General features: G+C 34.0%; 1 protein-coding gene across 1 annotated transcript in view; it reads right to left on the bottom strand.

Annotated features, from left to right (window-relative positions):
* The window catches only part of SNTG1 (syntrophin gamma 1), a 556,874-nt gene that overhangs the window by 190,249 nt on the left and 340,568 nt on the right, over positions 1-26,057 (bottom strand). The window contains exons 8-9 of the mRNA XM_034650177.1: positions 11,710-11,812; positions 6,407-6,489 (exon numbers count right to left, since the gene is read on the bottom strand). Of these exons, the coding sequence (XP_034506068.1) occupies positions 6,407-6,489; positions 11,710-11,812 (186 nt within the window). The remainder of the gene's footprint in view (positions 1-6,406; positions 6,490-11,709; positions 11,813-26,057) is intronic.

The following is a 26,057-nucleotide window of genomic DNA, read 5'->3' as shown; positions in this document are numbered from 1 at the left end:
GTAAGAAGGAAATCATTGAGATTAAGAATGGTAGGGAAAGCATATGCAGAAAATGGAGTGGGGAGAAAGAAGAAAAAATAGAAGGATGACAGAATTGAATCCATTCAGGTATGAGAAATAAGGGGCAAGATGTAACTGCAATGAAGCAGTAAGTGACAACATAAAAATAAGTTGTAGTTCATTCAATTAGCCAATATTTTCTGAGTATCTGCAAAGCATTAATCAATATTATGTAAGTGCTCAGGATTTATCAGTTACTTGTAAATATTTTTGAGTAGAATAAATATTCTTATAAAACAACTTTTAAAAACTACTCAAGGAAATCTTTGTCCATTGTAACTTCATGTTTATAAATGTATTTTCTTATATTGTTTTAAAGTCATGTTAAGTCAACCACTACTGGTTTAAAAATACATGTATTTTAAGTTTCATTAGAAGTTTGGGTGTTTTTTCTTATGTATAGAAGAGACATATATTTGAATAAAATTTGGGCTTTTCACACTTGATGATGATTCATGCTTCTTTCATTATTTCAGCTTTACTTTAATATTTCTTCCTGGCAGTAGTACCTGGAATAATGTTGATATTTAAGTTGGCATGGATTGTAAGGGGTCAAGGCACAGTTTGATTTCTTTATATTCTATAGATTCTGTAACTTTTGGGTAATGATTTTGGAAGGAGATCTTATTTTACTCTAGATGTTGAAACTCCATTAGTATCAATATTATTAACATTTTCCTTTTTTTTAACACTTTTATTTTTAAGTAATCTCTACACCCAATATGAGGCCTGAACACACAACCTGCGAGAATCACATGCTCCACCAACTGAGCCAGCGAGGTGCCCCTAACATTTTAAGGTATTAATTTCTTCAAAATTGCTTAAGGGAAAAAAAAAACTTCCATTATTTTCACTAAAGGTTGAGTGCTCTTTGATATTATTATGTTAATTGGTACCAATTGTGCCAATAAAAATCTACTAAATCCTTCTGTTGTTGAGAATACCCTGTAGGAAGGCAAGGGTAGACTTGCAAAGACCATCCGGTGAGGGGCCCCCTACTGGTGGTGGTTGGTCTTCAAGACACCTAGCCTTTGAAGCCACTCCCTCGACTTTCATGCTTATTTCAGGGTTGCAAAGGCACAGACATAGGTTTCATGTTAATCTTTCTTCTGGCTTTGATGTCACATGTTACAGATGGTCAACATTTGAAATGGAGTCAGTTAGGTGGCATTACCACAAGGTGGGAAAGGTTCAGGATTTGAATCAGAATCACACCACCTGGGTCCAAAAATGCCAATTTCCCAGCTGACTAGTCCTTAACCAAGGGGCAATTTATTTAAACTTTATTGAGCTTTATTAAACTTTATTGCTTTATTGGGCTTATCTTCAAAGATAAGGCTATCACAAGGCTTCCTCTCACAAAGAAGAACCCAAAGCTTCTTTAGGCTTAGTAAATTATTCCTTCTCCACCTTTTCTGCATGAGCACACATGAAGAAACAATAAACCTGAGTGACAGGCTAGGGTAAACAGACTAGGTTTCTGTGGCCAGAACAGACTGTAGCAAGTTTAAGTGTCCCAGGTCCCACCAAACTGCCCAGTAACTATTAAGCATATATCAGCATATGTCTGGAACTGACTCAAAAGGACCCCAGTGCACATGGTTCTCTCCTGAGAAGTTCTACAATGAATAAATGGTCCAGGGAAGCCAGCCTGCAAATGACAGTGCCAGGCCGATTCATTCAGACCTATGTCTTTATGATTCTAAGGCCATCGTATCTATTATAGCATAACATTTACTACTCATACTTGGAGGTGAAACCACCAAAGAAGAGTTCAGATTTTTGTCTTGATTATTTCACAATTTTGCTATGTGATTTTAGGCAAATTATTTAAAGATGGTGCCTCATCTTTCTTGAAAAACACAAATAGTTCCCCTTACTTTATATGTTCCATGAACAAATGACATAGAAGGTGTAATGGAAGATAAAAGACCTGAGCAATGGAATATTGAGGACAATGATAATCACTAATAGATGAATATAAATTTTAGAAATGTTTTGTAAGACTTCATAGTCATATGTGAAAATACATGTGGTCTTTGACAAGTCTTTGATATAACATCTCAACTTGATACTTTTATGAAACAAAGGTGTCAAATGTCACTTTCTTTTACGTTTCCCCCTTTTAAAATATGAAATAAGTCCCATTTTAGCTACTGACCTAATCAGCATTAACATATTTCATTTTACAGATCTGTTACTTATAATGTCCCTTGAAGATTATTTATCCTCAATTAGGAAAATTGAATATAAATTTGTTTTCTAGTTTTTTTCTTTAATAGTAGTCTTAGAGTTATTTTTAGTTATATATAAATGTACTAAAAACAATGTTTTTTTTTAAAGATTTTATTTATTTATTTGATAGAAACAGCCGGCAAGAGAGGGAACACAAGCAAGGGGAGTGGGAGAGGAAGAAGCAGGTTCCTAGCGGAGGAGCCTGATGTGGGGCTCAATCCCAGAGCACAGGGATCACGCCCTGAGCCAAAGGCAGACGCTTAAGGACTTTGCCACCCAGGTGCCCCTGAAAACAATGATTTTTACAGTTTTAAGGCTCATGACTACTTTTCAAAGCTTTATTCTTCAATGTCAAGAATGTTGTTTCCCAGAATAGTAATAATGTGAATGGGAAAGGTAATATTTACATAGTCTTTTCCTTAAAATAGATTCTTTTCCCCAAACTTAACACATCTCAAAGGTATCTCGCCATGCAATAAATTTTGAACAAGAACAATCATTATACCAAAATAGAATTGAATATAGAGCAAAATGCTGATCCAGATTTTGTAAGGACTTGGGATAAAAAGTATTCATTAAAGGCATATGGTTAAGAAAAATGTTTCTCAGAATCTGGTTTGTTAATTATCTGAATTTAAGTCTCCTGGTGAGCACAAAACAAATTCTGTTCTTCCACATTGGCTGCAACCCAGAGGACTCTTGTATACTGTAAAATTGGTGACCTGGAGTCCTTAGAAGGACTAGAATATATTTTTAGTAAAATGGTGGAGTGATGTTAATATATTTTCCCATATGCTTAAAATGATGTTTCAGAAAACAAAATAGTGCCTACTTCCTCAAAATTTGCTTCAGAGAATAATTAAAGCTTACAAATTTAAAAAATGGATACCTGGGTCCAGGATAGAATTGAGGATTTAGACATATCAGAAAATTGAATGTTTCTCTCTCTTTTTTTTTTTTTAAGGTTTTATTTATTTATTTGACAGAGAGAGAGACAGCCAGCGAGAGAGGGAACACAGGCAGGGGGAGTGGGGGAGGAAGAAGCAGGCTCCCTGTGGAGCAGGGAGCCAGACTCCATGGCTCTATCCCAGGACTCTGGGATCACGCCCTGAGCCGAAGGCAGAGGCTTAAGGACTGAGCCACCCAGGTGCCCCTGAATGTTTCTCTTAAGAAGACTGTTTATAGAGTGCACAAATTCTGTGGAAAAATATGTTTCTCAATTCATACTTCCTTCCCATTTCCCCCTGTTCATTGTTAATTAGAGACAGGTCAGAAGAAAACATGCTTGTGACTGCTCCTAATTTTATAAATCTCTGAATAGAAATGTTCTCCACTCATACCTGCCTCCAAGCCTATAAAGATATGGAAGAGAAACACAGGATAGCACTGGCCAGGTAAGTCAGTATGAACTGATAGGGCCTGAAGACTTACTCTCTTACAGGCATTAGAACAAAAATTTGGTTTGTAGTCCCTCAATATTTGTTGAGCTCAATTAAATCAGATATTCAAAGTCCCTAGTAGCCCTTTCCTCTGATATCAGAATGCTAATATCCATTGTTCTTTTTCTGCATTTATTATAGTTAATTTTGTGCATTTGTCTATATATCTGAATATGAAACTTTTTGGGTCAGGACACACAATTAACTTCTCCCCATAGTATCTAGAAGAGTTTTTCCACAAAGCAGATTCTCAGTAAAAATTCATTTAATTGAAGCACTTTTTTAAAAAATTTTAATATACTTTATTTCAATTTACATATGTCTTGGTTCTTATTCTCTAAAGTCATGATAAGTATCATGAATTACCCTTCACTTAAAGATCTTCAACAATGTCAAAATAATGTTCAATCCTAATGCTAAAAATGAAAATAAAAATACCTCTTGAAAACAGAAAGACATAATTCCTGTAAAGGAAATTTTTTAAATTTCTTTTAAATTTTTAATTATATAAAGGGATTTACTTAGAACAGTCATGTTACAGAATTAGTGATTTTAATTTTAATTATACCTTTCTAAAGGAGGACATGATAGCAAGCAACAACGTAGAGGCATGGTTCATGCAATGAAATCCATAGATGTTTTTATGTATGTCAACGGGATGAGTTAAAAACAAACCAGACTGATTCTTAGCCATAGCTCTTCCATGCTGACTTCTCTACTTCTCATTATTATAAAGAAGTCCAAGGGTAATAGGAAAGAATTAGAATAAAAATATGACTAAACAGCTTCCTCCCATTCTGAAGTAAAAGAGCTCTTCCTTCTTGTCTGCGGAGCAGAGCTGAGATGGGAACTTCTGTATCAATATGTGAAGGGAAAGTTCTCAGGATAAACCTGTGAGGACTAAGGGAAACATTGGATGAGACAGGGCGTAGCCTTGCCAGAGGCTCCTGAAGGCCTCAAGTTGTTGGCTGCAGCCACACCCTGGGAGAAAGTGGTGATTCCAGATTCTCAGGCAGAGGCTCCTTACAAGAGAGAGGTCAGCTGTGAATGGGGTGGGTTGGGGTGGGGGCTTGGGTAACCAGCACTCACAGCAGCTGGGGGTAGGTCTGCCCAGTAAGGCAGACTGGAAAGGCATCGAAAGCACCAAGAGCATCTAGATTGTAAGGAAAGAAGGTGAGCAGTTTCTGAAGTAAGAGGTAAAGATGTAGCTGGAGGTTGTAAGAAGTCTGTAGAATTAAGAAGTGTGCTAGTGGCAGCACAGAATGTATATATTCATTGATTCATTAGGACATCGATGTTTAAGTCACTCAGATCTTGCCGTCTTCTGAAGATCAGTTTTTAAATATTATCTATAATGTGACAATTATTTCTCTGGCAACAAAAATAGAAGAGAAGATCAGATGAAATACACCCAGATGAGGTTGATTTGTGCGGGTAGAGATAACCCTTCGTCTTGCCAAGGATTCCTCTTTAGAAACAAGGAAATAATAAAATTTAGAAGGACTTGGGTACTTAAGGCACACAGGTAGGGAATAGTACTGGTGCACTGAGGTACATGAAGGCTAGAGATGCTCCAAAGGAGTATTCTGAGGTAAAATGCCACAGCTAGGTCAAGAATTTCAAATGAGGGGGCGCCTGGGTGGCGCAGTCATTAAGCGTCTGCCCTCTGCTCAGGGCGTGATCCCGGCGTTACGGGATCGAGCCCCACATCAGGCTCCTCCGCTGTGAGCCTGCTTCTTCCTCTCCCACTCCCCATGCTTGTGTTCCCTCTCTCTCTGGCTGTCTCTCTATCACATAAATATATAAAATCTTAAAAAAAAGAAAAGAATTTCAAATGAAAGATGAATCTTACCAATCAGAAGCTATTTATGTGTTTTATATCCTAGTATGCAGAATAGAAAAATGAAATTCCACTTAAGATCAGCACTACTGCTGCTCTTCATGTTTGTGATCCCAGGGAAATTTGTTAGACTCACATATAACCTGAGAGAACTGTTTTGTCTTCAGCGTGTGTGTTTTGAAGGGTGAAATACAAGGAGTTTGAAACATATTTATTAAAAAAAAAACAAAACCCTTTACTCCACATTACAAGTGGAAAAGAAAATTTAACATTTTATTAAATGTATATAAAACAAACATGCCAATTTTATCAGTGATTAAATACATGTATATTTTAACATTTGTGACATTTTAGCATGATGTTAGATTATTCTTTCTTTGCCTTAGTTTCCTGGTATGCCTGCAGATTGTAAGAAATCCTACCAAATGGAAAATTCAATAGCTACTTTCAGCTAAATGATTTCAAATGAAAAATGATAAAAATCATATCAAATCATTTAGAGCACGAAATCACATACAATATGCACTGTTATTAAATGATTGTGTGATGTTATGTGTGATCTCACGAAGTTAAGTCTCTATAGATAACAAAAGGCTTAATGCAAACCTGAGAGGAGAAAAATGACATTGAATAATAACTGACCTATTTATTTTTTTTCTTCCTGGCTTCTCTTAACCCTAACTCTTAAAGGATGAAGCAAACAAGGATTTCTACTATATCAGGGCAAAGAGATTCATTAACAGTTTTTTCAAACTATGACTATTTATATATATTATTTTCCTTTCTTTGTGTTATCTCCTTATTAATCTGAACTATGTCTTGGTCATCTTACTGTATTGTTGGGATGATAGTTGAGATGCAAGCCACTGTCACAAAGAGGAGAAGAGGTGCCACTGCTCTGGTCACTTGGAGCACCTGCAGGAAAAACATCACAATGTCCCACTGGTTAGAACACCGAGATATTCTAGGCTGTTGCATTCTATATTATATATTTCCATATACTCAGTAATGTCAAGAAAATCAGTAGTAGAATTAATTTTTATTTCACTTACATCAAAGCCAGAGTTATACAAGTAACTAAGTGACTAAAGTGGGACCCTAAAAGAGAACCATGTATTGATCTTTGATTTCAGAAATATTGCAAGCTTTACATAAAGACATTTAACCTTATAAAATTATTATTTCATTTCATTATCCAAAGTGACCTACACTTATGAACCATACTTATAACTGTGCAGAATTTGGTTTGTCTTCAAAATTCTATTTATTGTTATGCTTCAACTTACTGGCAAGTCATATTTTTAGATACTATAATTTTCCATGATGCAAAAAAAGTTTGCATGGGCTCTTTATAAACGCTCTTGGTATATGCTATAGTTGAAAATAACTTCATTCATGCTACCTAAATTGGTGAAATTGAAACTACAAATCTTCATATCAGATTCTCATATGAAAACTACTAATAATCTATCTCTAAATATGAGTAATATATGCCTTAAACTGAGATTTCACAATTCAGTAATTTTTGCAGTCAAGATTGGGATACACATTTCTTGATTTTTTGATTAATTGCTTTGTTTTGGAAAACAATCTATTTTGAAGGTGCTAATGTTGATAAATACACACTATTAATTAATTGACTCAATTTTTACTTGAAATATTATACCTAAATTAAAACATTAGAGGCCATAGGTAACATTCCTAAAATTAATGTGTTGAAAAAGAAGATTTTGTTATCCTTTTTCATCACTCTAAAGTTCCATACCTTTCCTCATGCTAAGAAGGGGATCACAGGCTTTTCTACCAAACTATCATGAATATAGTTTTTCCACTTTTTAAATCTTAACAATTTCATATTTCATTTTGGATAATTTTCCTTTTGATGTTTATCTGCATTTATCTCCTATGAGACAATATTTTAATACATAAATATATTACTTTAAAAAGAATATCTGTTTTGAACAGAATAAAATGATATGTCAAATCTGTGACAGATCCAAAGCAGTCTTTTCAATGAAATTCAAAGATTTAAATGTATGCCTAAAAGAAAGGTACAAACTCAATGATGTATACTCTCTTCTTAAAAAGTTAGATATGAAAGAGGAAATTAAATCAAAGTAAATAGAAGACAGAAAATAATAAAAATAAAAGTGGAAAATAGTAAGATTGTAACAAAATAATAGACAAAATTAACCAAGACAAAAATGAGTTCTTTGAAAAGATTAATGATGTAGTAAAAGAGTGACAAAATACAAGTTACTAATATCAGGAATGAAAAAGGTGGTATTACTGCAATCCAACAAACATTAAAAGGAATAACAAGAGGATATGATAAATAATTTCATGTAATAAATTCATGCATAACTTAAAGTGGAAAAAAATCTTGAAAACATTTTACCCAAAGTTATAAAAGAAGAAAAAAGTATCAGAAGTCCTATAAGAATTCAAGAGATGAATTCATACAAAAGAAAAACTATAATTCTAGGCTCCGGTTGGCTTTTGGTGAATTTATTAAATAATTCAAGAAAAATATACTATTACTGGTAAGCAAAATCTTTGTGGAAATAAAGGAGGAAGTACCACTCCACAAGTTACATGAAGACATTAAAAATGTTGGTACCAAAATCGCACTAAAACATTACAAAAGTGTACATGTGGATATCCCTCATGAACATATTTTTTAAAAGTTTTTCTTATTTATTTATTTGAGAGAGAGAGAGAGCACAAGCAGGGGGGAGGGGTAGAGGGAGAGGGAGAAGCAGACTCCCCACTGAGCAGGGAGTCCAATGCAAGGCTTGATCTCAGAACCCTGGGATCATGACCTGAGCAGAAGGCAGATGGTCAATGGACTGAGGCAACCAGGTGCTCCTGAACATATTTTTTTCTTAAAGTCTTAATATATTAGCAAATTGAAACCAGCAATATATAAAAAAGCCTTAACATTTCATGATCAGTGGTGTTTATCCTAGGAATGCAAGTTTAATTTGGCATTCAAAATATTTAAAAATTCACCATCTCAGCAGAATAAAAAAAAGATTAAAAATATAATATCTCAATGGATGTAAAAAAATATTTGTGACAATTCAACATCAATTTATGTTAAAAAGAGAAAGAAAAATCCTCAGTAATCCAAGAATAAAAGAACACTTCCACAACCGAATAAAGGACATGTGTGAGCACCTACAGCTAATATAATACTTAATGATAAAAGACTGGAAATTTCTCCTCTAATATCTTGAGCAAGAGAAAGATGTCTATTCTCAATACTTTATATAACATTTTACTGGAAGTCCTAGCCATAGCAATAGGCAAGAAAAAGGAATTTTAAAAAATACAGATTGGAAAGAAAAGCAGAATTCATTATTTGCAGATAACATAACTAAGTAGAAAGCCTTAAAAAATATACCAAAAACCCTACAGAACTAAAAGAAAGTTAAGCCTATGATGCAGAATATGTGCAGGTATAAAAATAAACTGTATTTCTATGTATTAGCAGCAACAATTAGACAATAAAATATTTTAAAAATACCATTTATGGTAGAATAAAAAATGCTGAGAAATAAATTTAAGGAAAGATATGCAAGGCTTTCCCACTGAAAACACTAAAATGTTACTGAGAAAAATTAAAACATAAATAAATGTAAAGTTATATCATGTTCATGAATTGAAAGGTTTAAAGTTGTTAATACGCTAATTCTCAAAATTATGTATAAATCCATCTTAGTCCCATTCAGAATCATAATTGGATTTTGTCAAAATTGACATGCCATTTCTAAAATATATGCAGTAATGTAAAAGGTCTAGAATTGCTAAATAATCTTGAAAAATTGCAAAATTGGAAAACCTATCCTTGGTGATCAATACTGTAGCTAATGTGAAGGAATAGACACAAAATTAATGGAAATAAGAATTCTAAATTCCTACTCAGACACAAAAAGTAATTCATATAAGATGGATTCTAAAAGCCAACGTCATAAAGCTTCTAGGAAAAATGTAGGAGAATCTCTTGCAACTTGTGGTAGGTAAATATTTCTTAGAGAAGATATAAAGAACAATAACCATTTGCAAAAGAAAAACAACAACAAAATAGTGAATTACAGTTTGTCAAAATTAAAAACATCTGCAAACCTAAGACACTTTTAGGTAAAATATGTAGTTATCTACAGACTGAAAGAAAATTTTTGTAGTACATATAGCTGACAAAGATTATATATAGAATATTTTCTTAAACTACTGCCGTACAATGATATAAAGACATACTAATAGAGAAAATGGGCAAAACTTGAGCAGACACATTATAAAATAAGATATGCAAATCTTTAATAATATATGCAAATGATACATGATAAGGAGTTGATCATAATTAGTCTGCAGGGAAATCCATATTATAACTATAATAAGCTACCTCTGAACACTCAATAAAATACCTAAAAAAAATTTTTTTGACCATAAAATATTGGGATAAGTGTAGAGCAACCAGAACTCTCATACATCGCTGGAGTGGAGAGTAAGAGGTCTTTAAATATATGTCCACTTTAAATCTGGGGATGTACTGTATGGTGGCTGACATAATATAATAAAAAATCATTTAAAAAAAGTAAAAAATAAATAAATATATGTCCACTTTAGAAATATTTTTTGGCAATTAGTTAACAAGCTAATTATATATCTACCTGGTGACTTAGTAATTCTACTCCTAAGTACTTATGGTAGTGACATAAAATTGGAAGACTTTCGAAAGCCTTATACAGAATGTTCATAATAGCTTTATTTATAGTGGCAAACTACAGGAAACAGCTCTGTTATCTATCAATAGGAGAATGATTAGCAAACTTCAGTATACTCATCTACTGGAATATTACACAGCAATGCAAATGAACAAACATCTGAAATATATAACACAAGCAACTTTCATTATGAAAGAAGCCAGACATAAAAGAGTAAATACTATATGACTCCATTCTAAAAAATTCTAGAAGAAGCAAAAAGAAAAATGATGTTAAGAAATTAAATTAATGGCTGTTTCTAGGGGTGTTACTTATTGGGAAGAGGCATAGAGGAACCCTTCTGTGATTTAAAGGCATGGAAATTAAGGATATGTGTGCATTGTCAGAACCAATCCAATTGTTCATTTAAGATCTTTGCATTTCATTGCAACCAAATTATGCCTCATAGATATATTCTTTTTTTTAAAAAGATTTTATTTATATATTTGACAGAAATAGACAGCCAGTGAGGGAGGGAACACAAGCAAGGGGAGTAGGAGAGGAAGAAGCAGGCTCTCAGCAGAGGAACCTGATGTGGGGCTCGATCCCAGAACGCCGGGATCGCGCCCTGAGCCGAAAGCAAACGCTTAATGACTGAGCCACCCAGGCGCCCCTCAAAGATATATTCTTCTTTGATTTTTGGCAAAAATGTTAGATGATATTTTATTTCTTTTTTTTTTTTTAAAGATTTTTTATTATTTATTCGACAGAGATAGAGACAGCCAGCGAGAGAGGGAACACAAGCAGGGGGAGAGGGAGAGGAAGAAGCAGGCTCATAGCAGAGGAGCCTGACGTGGGGCTCGATCCCATAACGCCGGGATCACTCCCTGAGCCGAAGGCAGACGCCCAACCGCTATGCCACCCAGGCGCCCTTATTTTATTTCTTAATGTACAAATTGTACAGAGATTCTTTTAGTAATTCTTATGAGTTTCCACATCGACTGGTGCTTCCTTCAATCTCCCTAGCGTCATCAGGATGACTAAGTATAAATGCTTGTTTAGCAAGTCTAGTAGCCAAATAAGAGTATACAATTCTACAAGTTAGAGAAAATATATTAATCAAGTATTATGAATGGAATATAATAGAGATACAAAATGTATGTAGTTGATGACACTATTTTTATAATAAATAATGTGTCTCCAATTATAGGTTAGCAAATAAGTGTAAATGTGCTGAATACATTCTGAAACAAAAATAACATCTGCTCCCTTTGCATAAGCGTTCATAGAATGCTTTGTGATATAAAAATATTTGTATTCAAGCAGAAATCCCAACTTTAAAAAAATTAACAATTACTGTCAGGAAATAATGGTTTAGAAAATAAATATGATGATGTGAGCTTTTTACCTATTCTTCAAAAATGCTTACATGAACAATCTTCATTCAGTGGGAGTTTGAGGAAAGCAGGTGCTCTTTTTAAAAATGACACTGTTAGGGTCACTTCTTCTCCAGCGTTCCGAAGCACCTGAACCTAAAATAAAACAGGATGAAAATGATACTGTTATCGGTATAGTCACGAAGTATTTTAGATTATTGCAAAACCTTGAAATGATTTATTGTCTTTTCTACCTCTCTTTGTCCCATAGTGGTCAGAAACATTTTATTAAAGATAGGACGAATGAATTATGTAACGTTGTAGGAATACAGCCATCACGTTCTTCCTCTTCCCAACATTTGGTGGTCCCCTGTTCCCTTACAATGTCATCATCTTCCATCCATATTTATAGATGTCTCTTAGCATATGGTATATATTAGGCAATATAAGAGATTATGACATCCACAGAAAGATGTAGTGCTAAAGCCACTGTGTCATTAATTTAATAATATTTATTGAACCTCTATTATACACCACTTGAAGATACAAAAATAAATGACCCTGCAGATGTTGATGAAAGAGCTATTCAAATTAAACAAATTTGGCCCAATTCAGTCAAGCACTTTCGCAAAATATAAATAGGTATTATTTTCCTGTTACATCATTGCTTATTTTATTTTCCTTTTCCTACAAACTTAGAATAATGGTGGAGACTGTTATCATCAACTCTCAACACTTTTCAAATTATAGAATTAATAGGTCTCGTTCTACCAGTTAAAATAATGTCAATTTCTTCAAAAATCGTATCAAGACAAATTTAAGAAATACTTAAAGAAGTTCAAGATGCTGAGGAGTTATCTATAACAAACATATCTTTTCTAGGTATAATTTTGAAATCTCACATCAACTAAGAGGATAATTACGACTAATTAGTGAAGAAACAGTTAATAAACATGGGAACACAGCTTGTGATTAAACATCTAGAAAAAATGCTCCACCTCCAGTCATTAGAGAATTGGCTATCAAAATGATTTAGAATGACTTCTGGTCTGGAGAAGATGGTATGGCTTCATCTTTCCCTGTTCCCCCTCAGTAACTATAAACACTCAAAAACCTGCAAGAGACAACTGAAATGCAAGTCGAACTCTGAGAGGTAGAAAGAGAAAAGAACTTGTTAGAGATCCCAGGACTGAAGGAACAGCAGAGAGGATGGGTGTTTTAGATGCTCCCACCAAACAGAGAGATTTCTATCCACTGGTGGGTAAAGAGTTCCACTTAGTGGCACCAGGGGGCGCAGCCTGAGAAAGCTCCTTCCACCTCCTCAAACAGCATCAGGAAGGGAACAGTGGGAAATCAGTTAGACCAAAGAAGCCAAACAGGTTCTAAAAGTATATTGTCAATGGAACCGCAGCCCACAAAATTAGGCTAGGACCTGTATGATAAATAGAGTGATTTCCTGCTAAAAAGAAAAAAAAAAAGTCTTACATAAGAACCACAGGCTCAACATAATAAGCAAAGTGGCTAGGATACAATAAAATAACAGGTCTCACTAAGAACCAGGAAAATCACAATTTGAATGAGAAAAGATAGCTAACTTCAACTAGATGAATTACAAACTGGTATTATCTGACAAGGATTTTAAAGCCACCTTAATAAAAATATGTCAGCAAGAATTTACAAATTCTCTTGAATCAAATGAAAAATTACAAAATCTCAGCAAAGAAATACAAATTGTGAAAAAGAACCAAATGAAAACTATAGAACTAAAAACAGCATTAACATAAATTTTAAAAAAATGGATTTGCTCAATAATACAATGAAGGTGACAGATATGAGAATCAGTAAATTTGAGTACAGAACAATAAAATTCACCCACCCACATGCAGGGAAAAAATAATATTTCATCACATTACAGTAGAAAAAAGTTTCAAAATCAAAAAATTATATAATCATGTAAATAGATGCAAAGAAGAATTTAATAAAATACATTTGACAAAAATTCATAGAAAACAGAGTATACAAAAGAGTATCTTCATATTATAAAGAGGATATAGAAATTTGTTTAAGGAATGTCATTGTTAACGGTGATTTATTGAGACATTTCTCTCTGAGATAGAAATGAGACAAAAATGTCCATTATCTTGTTTCCCTTAATCTTTCTTCGGGTCTTACTGTAATAAGGCAAGAAAAGAGCTAATAAAATGCACAAGAATTGGAAGAAGAAATGAAACTGTCATTATTCGGAGAGAAGATAATTTTGAGCATAGAAAATCCTTGGGAATCCGTAGACGTGAGACATTAGCAGTTGAGTTACTAGGAGAGTTCAGCGTGGAATAACAGTTGAGTTACTAGGAGAGCTAAGCATGAAATAGTATAGATACAAAATAATACACTGCTAGAAAGAAAACCATAGGCCCAAAATGGAGCCATATGTTTTAGGCTATCACTAAACTAGAGCTTAATACTTAATCTAATTGCAGTTTCAAGCTCTTCCAGAAATGTAGTCTTAAATAGTCAGTTTTCTGCTCAGCACCAAGGAGGTGATCTGTCACATGGGCCCTCTCCATCCCCCAAAGGAAGATGAGGTAATCCTCATCCCCTGCCCTTCCTCCTAAGGGAAGGTGACCTTGCCTCAAACAATACTTTCTTTCTTTCTTTTTTTTTTTGACTAATTAGTCCCTCCCCATGTCTGCCTTTAAAAATCCTTCCATTTTGCGCAGAACCTTAGAGCTCCTTTCTACCTGTTAGATGGGATGTTGTCTGATTCATAAATGACTTAACAAAGTAAATTAGTTTTTCAAATTCACTTGTTTAAATTTTGTTTTTTAACAATACAAAGTTCAACTGGCTTTGATTCATTATCAACAAATACAACATTAATTTTTAAATAATGAAAGAATATGCTATGTCATGGATCACTAGATATAATACTGTAAAGATATCAATTCCCTCCTACTTTTCTACAGATGCCAGACAATCCTATTCAAGGTCCCAATGTCTTTTTTTATTCAGGTTTTGGCTTAGTATGAACTTATGAACTTGGCTTATGTTTTGCATTGACACTTAACACTGATAACAATCATTATATGATTGTATTGAGAGTTCATGAGTCAGAAAAATATAGGGGATGGTGGAATACAATTGGTCAATACTTATATTCTATAGTAAATTGTACAGCAAATAATTTCTCCCATTAAATAATAAAGAACAGTATGAGCATCATAAGGGTAAATATGAGAATAAGCATGCATAAGTTAAACACTGTTGCCTCAGAAATAGGCGATGGACAACTGCTTTACATGTGTACTTCAGAATGAAATTTTTATTCAAGTGTAAATGAGAAACATAAAAAAATAATTTTTAATTGTAAAATCTCACCCTAGGGAGATAACTTAGTTTCATTTTTAATAAAAGGTCAATAATGGTTATCTTTCTGGGCAATCACAAGTTCAAGTCCTTGGCGCATACACATTTCTGAATAAATGCAGGAATATTCAGTTTTTCAGTGAACAGGATTGAGATAATGTGTTTTTAATTTTTTTCTCAGCTTTGCTACTGTGCTTTGAATGCATATTTCATCAGCCTGATACTGTCAGGTTGGAAAATACAGGTTCCACCTCATGAGTAATGATGGATGTCATCTTCCTGCAAAATCAGAAATCTGCACCAATACATCTAGCTGTCTCTTTCATTTTCATTCACATTTAATGATGCAAATCAAATGTGCATTTTGATCCGATAATGGATTATCACGGTTATTCCATCATATTGCCTTGGGTGTGTATATAAGCAAAAGGTGAGAGATAGGTAAAGTATGACAATCAATAAAAAGGAAAAGGGGGCAGGAATTAAAAAAAGATATTTATAGGTTTATTATATTAAACCATGACAAACCTAACAACTCAGCTCATGAACTGAAGGTTTTTGAGTTCCACTCACCTATTAGAAGGGAAACCTCATAAAATCATTTTGTCTTCTTCACCCTTCTCTCCTTCCCCTTGGAGGATATTCTATCTAATATGAGATTTTAAAGAGGAATTGATCTGCCACTGCTCTGGTATATGAAGTCAAGAATGTCCACTGCTGGGAACTGTTTCATATCTTTATTTATTTTTTTTGAAGACTTTATTTTTATAGAGTAGTTTTAGGGGAAAACACAAAGATTTCCCATATTGTCCCTGCCCCCCCCTGTGCACCGCCTCCTGGTCATCAACATCCACCCTCCATCAGAAGGGCACACTTGTTACAAATGATGAACGGATATTGACACATCATTATCACCCAGAGTTGATTGTGTACCTGAGGGTTCACCCTTGGTCTTGTATATTCTCTGGGTTTGGGCAAATATGTAATGATATGTATTCATCATTATTGTATGATTAGAGTATTTTAACTGCCCTAAAAATCCTCTGCGGTCTGCCTATACATCCCTGTCTCCTACTTCAACCTTGGGGATTGTGTTTAACTGATGAAAAGAGGGACTTCTGCTTTGCCTAGACATACTGTAAGCACACACATCAGGAAATACACACCCACATACACACAAACACACACCACACACATCTTCAGTGGCAAGAAGGGCAGTGAGAAAGTTTGTGCGGATCATAGCCACTAGCCTAGCATGATGTCAAACAACCAAACAAGATTCGGATCTCCAGAGAGTAAGGTAAGTATTGCCGCTCGCTGATGACAGTGATGGAAAACGGTTACCTAGAATTTCACATTAACATTTGACTCATCTCTCTTAATATATTGCTAAGTGCAGTAAATCATTTTCTTAAAGCCCTGACTCCTGGCTGAAAAGGAAATTAAACATGCCTTTGAGGGATGGTTTTAAACAGGGTGTCTTACAGACAAAACAACTAGGCTAACACTAGATACAATCACATGTTTACTGCTCGCGTTCACATAGTAATTACATGTTGACACGGAATAAACAAATCACTTGTTTATTATATTATTATGTAATCACTTTTTGTTTACACTAATAGTGGGGAACAACTTGACTTATTACTTGTATTATAGAGTAAAAGTTTAAGAGGAAAGTGTACTTTACAAGGTTTCCTAAATGGGGTTAGAGGGTTGTCTGGCCCTGTGCACCTGCTTTCACATTCAGATTTCAGAGGAATCTACAGAGTGACAGAGGAGAGAGCACACTACCTTCTCTATAATGTGAATGCAGGTGAATACATTCATACCTACAGATTACACCTGGGGTCACAGTGGCTGCTGGTTTCCAGGGCGGGAGATAGAGCCTTTTTAAGTGCGAAACATTCAACCAAGGAAAGAGTCTACAATAGTGACAAGAACTGATGCTATTGGGTTGGTAGCAAATCAAATGAAACAGCAGAGATTATCCAACTGGATATATACAGGGTATAGAACTATATCTAGGAAGATCATATCACATCACCATTGAAAGTAGTGGGTGAACCAATTGTGAGAAATCAACTATAATTTAGAATTTGGAGGAAGCAATGCAAAAGAAGAAAGGGATTTGGGATGGTTTAAAACTGTCGTCTCTCACCTGTATTACTATGACCAGGGGATACAGAACAGTGTTGGAAGATCCAGGAATAGATGGACTAGGACATGGAGATGAGAATTATCATGGATAAACCAGCTCCAGAAAGGTAATGAGACATTTCTGAGGATGCATTCACTCATTTTTTCATCTTTCCTGCATTTTAATTTATGAAAAACATTCCACATGTATAAAGGAGTACAATAGGAGCCTTTTTACAGACATTTCTAGTCCAAATTTTATGCTGTTTTAAAATGAAAAGTCATAGCACAAATGTATATCTGGTTATACGTTTAAAAAAAAGAACTGCTAAAATTTTAATATTTCTGAATTCTTAAAGTGTCAGCCTAAAATAGTGTTCAAATATGCAGAAATTTTTGGATTTTGGTAAATATTACAATCAAGAATGAAATTTGAATAATAAATTTAAGTGCTGATGATCAGGATGTAATAATAATATTGATGAATTTCAATATGCAAAAGGACTATTTACTTTAGTGAGGCACGAATGTTGAAACACTACAGCAAATTTTCCTGGAATATTTAAAGCTATGACTAAAAATAATTCCATCACTTTCAAAGACTCCATTAGAACAAGATTCTATGTAACAAAAGTGGGTGAAAAGTCAAATGCTAGATGAATCCAACTTTAACTTAACAAGCAGAATACATTGTTACCTTGTTCCCATGGTTATAGAAATGCTATTATAGCATTTATTTTAATTCCAAGATGATTTCTTCAATAATTCAAGCAATATTTTACTTTGTCTTCTTATTGTTATATGGCCAATTGCCTAGTTTATGTTCTATTAAGCTCGCTTAATTAAATTGTAAAATTCATGAAAGCTTTACTTTACAAAGGCATCAGGAACAGATGGGTTCAAAACTAAGTTTTATCTAATTCTTAAGGAAGAAATTATTCCAGCATAAAATTATTGAAGCCTTTTCAATTCATGTCACTAAATCAAACTAAAATGAAAATGAATAATAAAGGCTGACATATGAAGAAAGGAAAAAAAAGGCCACTGTTAATATAAATATAGTTATAGTAATTTAAATATACTATTCATATATCGAATAGTAGGATACTATATTGTACTATGACCAAGTAGGCTTTCTTTCAAAACAAGCCTGGATAAATATCAAGAAGGTATTATCAGCAACAAGTTAAACATACATTATCTATTAATACACATAGATAATAGATTAGAGAGAAAGAATTTTATACTCTCCATTAGAGTCTGAAAGGACATTTGGTCAAATTGAGCTGTAATTTCTAATAAAAACTCTAAGCAAAATGGGAATAGAAGAATATCCATGATATTTCTTAAATATGCCTGGCTGTTCCCTGAGCCCAGCATGGTCTCTCCCTCAATATTTTCATGGCTAACATCCTTACCTCCTCTACTCTTACCTTAAAAATCATCCTAATGAGTCATATCTTCATCAGCCTATTTAAAATTATAGCTCTCCACATACCTCTGTCCTCATTTCCCTGTTCTGTCATTTTACGCACCTATTAGCACATTCCTACTTACCCCATACTGTGCTGACATATTATGTCTAATACTCTTCTATCTCTGCATCATGAAAATGTGTGCTATGCAAGGACAACAGGCTATATCTTGTTCACAGGTATATTCAGAGAGTCTGGCATAGCACCTATCTCATAAAAAGTCTTCATTAAATAATTTTTGGTGATTAAACTTAATAAAGTCATTTTAAAAAGCAACAAAAATTATCCTAAATGTTAAAACAATGATACCATGTTAATTAAAATCAGGTACTAGATAAAGATGGCCACTGTGTCCATTATTTTTCAAAAATATGTTATGGGTTCTAGCAAATACAGTAAAATTAGAAAATAAAATTTTATAAATATTAAGAAAATAAAATTAACTCATTATTAAAAATATAATTGTCTACTTAAAAAAATTCTCCACTAAGACACTGATTGGAATTTAAAAGATAATCTGTTAAGGTAGCTTCATAGAAGATCACTGTAATGTAAAATATCCTCTTCCTATGTTAGCAATTAGCACCAAGAAAAAATATTAAAAATCCAGGGGGAAAAAAACATAAAGACATTAGATTTTTCAAAGCATAGATTGCTTTAAAGTAAATTGTATATTTTATTGAAGAACAGAAATCAAAATCTAAAGCCTTGCAAGGATACACCATATACTTGGTGAAATTTTCTATAAGAACAAATTACGTCAACATTCTCCAGAACATCCAAAAATACTTTAGGCTTAAAGAATAGCAGCAGAGGTTGGGAGGAATTGAGTTATCCATGTCTGAATATGTTATTAAGTTATTTAATCAAATCAGTATGTTATTGATATACAAATAGACTAATCAGTAGATATGGATAAAAACTACAAAATAGATCTTAATGTACTTGGAACTTTTAACATACGACAGACTTTTTTTTAATCTGGTGTTTAAAATATTGGTTATAATAAATGGTACAAACACATCTGGCTATCCTTTCAGAAGAAAATAAGACAGGACATGATTTTAAACAATAAACTAACAATAAATTTTAATGAAGTAAAGAGTTAAATGTAAATACTACTACGAAAATAATGTTGTAAGAAATTGTATGTAGGATTCCATGTAAATTCTAGGGGTGAAAAGAACATGTTAAACGCAACTACAAACCCAGAACTTAGAGGAGACAGCTATGTTTGTAAAGCTATAGATAGATGGATAGCAATGTATATAAAGGTAAATTTTGCAGCAGTTTTTCCTGTTCTTTAAATTCAGCTGAATTAGTCACTTCTTTCAAATACATATGGAGACAGCTGTGTTTTTGTTTTTGTTTTGTTTTGTCTGCTTGTTTGTTTGCTTTGGTTGCAATTTCTGTAAGTCCTATATAGGGCCACTGTTTATTTAACCCATGACATTCTTTGGAAGATCTCAAAAGGAAACTTCAAAGGTTTATATATTCATTAAGACCAAGACCCTCTCTCGCTGGCTGTCTCTTTCTCTGTCAAATAAATAAATAAAATCTTAAAAAAAAAAAAAGCCAACAAACAGGGGAAAACAGTTTTCAAATTCATCATTTCATTCTTGTGCTGGACGAAAGCACAAAGAATAATTAGCTTGAATATTGCATCTCATTAGACACAGAAGCAAAACTAGATTCACGGGCTAAGAGCTGGCTACATGATAGCTGGGCACCATGCATCCTGTCCTGAACATCACTGTCATTCCTAATTAACTGACACACACATCAATGGTTCTTTAAACACTACATTTTCCGAGATGACAGCACAACCTAACGCAACGCTGTTAAAATATCCCAGCAATAACTCAATATGACAATATTGTTTCTACTGAATATTGGCCCACATTATCTGACTAATAAATTACTTTGATTTGTTAATTTGTTTTAACATTCAGTTGTATGTTTAATAATCCACAGTATTGTAAATGAAAACATGTCACCAAGTGTACAAGTTACATTACAGCTGTAGGTTTGTAAAATAAAGCCTGTGAAGTAAACAAGACAAAAGTTATTACCTTTAATTTTACAAATGAGAATTTGAAAACATTTCAAAGTCATGTGACTTGCTCAAATATATCAGCTAACATATGACAGACTGGCAAGTAAAATTACGTGTATGAGTTCTCCATTTTTTCCACTGGGCCTTTTTCCAAAGGTTAAGAGGTTAATGGCAAATCTTAAATTATTTAAAGAGCATATTTGACTCTCATAGTGATTTTAAGATGATAATTACAACCTCTCAGGTTTCACATACCCCTTATATCCAGAGTCCAGTTACCCTGCACCTAGTTCTGAGAAAGAGACAGATAGAAGACACATTCCCCTCGGGTACTAGGAGACAGGATAAAATGGAGAAAGTAGATTCTCCCTAAATTGGTAGGACTGCATTTGTGTAAATTACTTCTGCATATTTTCCTTTTGGGACTAACTAGTATAGAGTTTAAATCAATGCAACACACATACATCAAGTGTCTGCCATATTCAAAGCCCCGTATTTTGCAGTACAGAATCTGCAGTATTGAATGAGGGTAACAAACCTTAGTTCCACAAATGATCCAACTAGTGAGAACACAAATATTCACAATAAATTAAAAGGGGAAAAAAAGGTTACAAGGAAAGTTTTTAAAAGTAAACATCACATGTAAATTACTCAAACCCAAATCTACTTAGCACACTAGGCATCACAGGATGTTTTTCTAGCCTCTCTGCTAATGATATGGAAATCATCAAAGTTTTGCACACTCTTCTCATTCCTCAGCATAACGAGAACAAACAAGAACCAGTGCCATGTTTGCCCTCACAATGCGGAGGTCCCAGAAGTTTTGCCACCAGTTTTGGCACTGGTCATACCTCAGGTAACATCACTGACTTCATCATATGAGCAAAAGTTCAATTACCAAACCAAATCCAATCAACTGTTTACTGAGGCCCGAAAATATTTAAATCAGACCTTTATGTTTGAACAGCTCCCCACATTCCTTCAATGATGGAAAGTATATTTATAAAATGCAGTCACCGCACATTAATAAAGTATATTCAGTTCAAATCTTGAGGGAAGGCAAAGAAAACACACCTTTTACAGATGAAAATCTTGTAACTTCTTTCTCTTTTTTTAAGATTTATTTATTTATTTGACAGAGAGAGAGAGCACAAACAGGGGGAGCGGCAGGCAGAGGGAGAGGCAGGCAGAGGGAGAGGCAGGCTCCCTACTGAGCAAGGAGTCAGACGTGGGACTCGATCCCAAGACCTCGGGATCATGAACTGAGCCAAAGGCGGATGTTTACCTGGCTGAGCCACCCAGGTGCCCTAGCTTATTTCTTATACATGGTTATAATATATTTGAGGCAGAATAGAGAGGTACAGAACACTCCATATTTATCTAAGAAAGTTCAGAGTGTATAAAATAAAATCTCATGAAGATGACAATATTCTACAATCATATTAGATTGCAATGTCTAATGCACATGTTTATTCTAAATTCATATTAAAGCCACAGCTACATGAAGCTTTAGTTTTTCCAGATTTAAGTCAAATTCTTGAAGGGAAACAGAAATTATAATGCTTTTCCTTATTTTTATAGAATTCTGCATAAAATTATCTCACACAAAATGATTGTTGAAATCTGAAAAACAAAGCTAAATGTTATCACACCCACATTAGATTTGCAGCTGCAGCGTACAGTTCCTAAGTATTTGTTTATGCATATTATCACGTTTGCACAACATGGAACTAAGAAGTAAATATTTTAGAAATGCTTGTACTGTTTTCTGCCATACACTGTCATTTCAGTCTATTGCGTGAGTCATTTAAATACATTATTCTAAATTTTAAATGCCATCCCCCTGTGATGCACACTGAGTACAGTGTAAACACTCTGATACCATTAGCAGCATTGTTGGGGCCACCAGAGTAAGCTGTGCTGCATTTCCTTGGTAACTGAAGTTTGCACAGGGAGAAACGCAGCTGTACTGCTATGGGAAACCAGTGGTTTCTTTGGGTGTCTGGTAATTTCAAATACTAGAAAATAGATGTGTATCCTTCAAAAATAATATATTCAATAAGTAAGGAAAAATAATCTGCCCTTATATGTTGCTAAATGCATGAAGAAAAAATACATTTCTTCTATTACTTAACAATTACTTCAAATTTCAGTCTTCAAAGAACTCTATCATGCACAAAAATGGAGATACCACAATTGTAAAAGCCATTAAGATGCCTATCCAATTGTACAGGATGCGTGCACTTCACGAGATGCGTGTACTTTACTTGGGAGCCATGCATGTCCCCAACTTTCTTACGTGGGTATTACTGAGAATATATAAGAATGACCTTTAGCAAAATTATAAATTTATTGCCTTTCTCTTTTTTCATCTCAAACTTCTCTCTAGTCTACTTTTCTACTTTGAACCCTACTTCTTTTCCAACAGAGTCTCTAAGAACACTCTGGCCACCTGGTACCTGAATGACAAAAGCAAGGAAACAACCCTGGGAAGTCTCTCCACATTCATGCACTCCGTGTCAGGCTCATACTTCATTGTTATTCTCATTTCTCTCCAAACTACATGAGTCATGGTCTCAATCCTATGGAACTGCCAGGAAAGAGGTAAACACATCAATGACAATTTGTTAAACATAGTTTGGTGCCAGCATATTAGGCCCCCTCAAATTCCTAAAACTGCGTTTTGTCAGAGGCCATCCGGAATCATTGTGTGGCCTCATAGAAATGGCTTAGTAACAAGGAATTTAAGCTTTATCTATTTAAATGAATTGAAGTAAATTGATGCTAATTTCAGAACTCTATAGGCTATTCATTTGAGACACAAAACTGAAATGGTTTATGTTCCATTAGAGATTTTAAGAAGAATGAATGTTCATTGAGGTTATGTGAGCTCACAAATAGTACCTTCAGATGAAACAGCATTAGAGAAAACTACTGATTATAATTCTCACAAACATTTCCTTTGAAAAGCAGGTGGTATGTAGGTGAGAATAAGGGAAGCTGGGCTCCCTTCCCAGCAGGAGTATTAAAGACAGTAGATCCATATGTCTTTGATAACCCTTTATTCTCATTCCACCTGCCTTAGTTATATGTGAAGTCCCAAGTAGAATAAGGGTTTACATTTGTCAGTAATAAGAGGAGGGGGAAAAGCTCCTTTTACTTCCATATCTATGATTGCTCTGTCTCCATAGCAACCTGGGACAGCAATACCCCCAGACAGAGTTGCTCCACAACTAAACCTAGTGAGAGAAAAGAGGAAACATGGGAAAGATATGTTGACAGATTGATTGGGGCAACAATTTGTCAGATCACTGGGCTGGGAAATCGCTACAACAACACTGCTGACTCGATTTCTATCTTAGCTTCATAAACTGGAGACTCAATAAATGTGTCCATAACACACGGCATGCAGGCTGAAAAAGTCAGGACCAGCACTGATTCTTTTCACCACTGGAACCGACCATCTCACTTTCATTACTGTGCAGAAAGCACAAAATGAATTAACAGCAACAAATATTGCATTGTAAAGGAAAGCATTAAGAATAATAAAGCATACCTTCTCTTTGATGCTGCTTTGTGAAAGAAACTCCACAGGAATTCTTAGACATTTTCAAAACCAATCATTGAACTCTCTTTGATGTAACTAGGAGATATATAACTTTATTCCAATTGCTGGTTAGAAAAAATCTCAGAGAGATACTGTCATTTCTCTCATGAACTCCAGAGTAACAAAATGGAAAACAAAGTGCAGGCGTCTTATCCTTTATATTAATCTCAATGACTTTTAACACAGAAAAAGAGTAAAGCTCTTGAATTTCATTTGAAGTGGTCATAATTATTTGCTACCCAATAAGTATAATACTTCACATTCCTTGAATAAATGAAGCATGAATAATTATAGGAAAAGAATGTAAACATTTCAAAATAAAGCATGTTATAAATTGTCTATCACTAGCATCTGATAATACCTTGTATTGTATGTTGTATATAAAACCTTATGTTGTCTGTTGTATATAATACCATGTGTTATATGTTGTATATAATACCCTGCGTTGTATGTTATATATAATATCTTATATTGTATGTTGCATATAAACATTGCATTGTATGTTGTGTATAATATGTTATATTGTATGCCTTTAAACTGCTACTGCTCTGTTCTGTGAGTGCTGTCATGTTAAACTATAAACTAATTACAGGAAGAAACGGTTTCTAGTGTGATATTTTTTTATCTAGGATTTTTTAATTCTATGTGTATATTGGATTTTCAATGCTTGTTTGTTAATACAAGTAATAGCAATTACAGTTTTGTGCCTCTCACATAATATTTGAACTACATCACTTTTGAAACAGCTGTGTATTCTCTCATTTTCACAACCTTTCAATTTTTTCGATGAAATATTTTATATTGCCAAATATAGGCTGATTTATGTTGTGAAAGTAAAAATATTTTACTAATTTTTTAGACCATGTAAAATATAACTGATCATCAAAATATAATTTTGTAAAGAATGTAAAATGTCTTTGACCAAGTCTTCAACATAGAATCAGTGTGAAAAGAACATTATTGAGAGTATAAATGTTTTCTGGAAGCTTTATGCTATTAACATTTTCATGCCAAAAGAGCATATCATTTAATTATTTTAATGCTAACTAGCAGTTTGTTTCCATTTATTTTTGCGGGTTTTTTATGATGTTGTATGTCAGAAATGTATTAATTCGCCTGAGTTGCTTTCCAGGTAAGTAGTAAATAAGTTTAAGTAAACCATGCATTACAGTTCCAACTACTGCAATGGATTTAGATATATTTCTTTCCTATATATTTCAAGATCTCTCAAGTCAGTGAACTGAAAGTAGCTATATCCATCCCAAGGGCGACTGCACACACCAGACTAAGGGTTGCTTGAAAAGTTAAATTTGCTCATGTTGAAAAAGATCTCAAGGAAGAAGACAATAATGTTTTCCAAAGCAAACCTTAACCTTCACCATCAGAGTGAGCTTAAGTGTGTGTGTGTGGTGAAGAGAGGGAGAAGGAGAGAGTGACTTACCAAAGAATGCTATATTGAAGAGTTTGTGTTGTTAAGTCTTATGAGTTAAAACAAAATTATGAGTATTATATTTCAAGACATTTGACATGTAGTTCTAGCCAGAAATGTTCTTTCCTCAGTTACATTAAGGTCTTCTTATTTTTTTTCCTCCATAGTTAATAATCGTTTTTTATAACTTTTCCGCATCCAATTTATCACCCTAATCAACAAACATCTATTGAACTTGTAAGGAGAAGAATACAGCAGCATTCATTAAGACCCCAAGAAAACTTGAAATATAATTAAATATCTGCAATTGTCAGGGTCCAGTCAACAGA

This window comes from Ailuropoda melanoleuca, unplaced genomic scaffold, assembly GCF_002007445.2.
Source record: "Ailuropoda melanoleuca isolate Jingjing unplaced genomic scaffold, ASM200744v2 unplaced-scaffold11384, whole genome shotgun sequence".
Lineage (NCBI taxonomy): Eukaryota > Metazoa > Chordata > Mammalia > Carnivora > Ursidae > Ailuropoda > Ailuropoda melanoleuca.
Note: the sequence above shows the minus strand (reverse complement) of the source record. Positions and strands in the feature narration are given on the sequence as shown.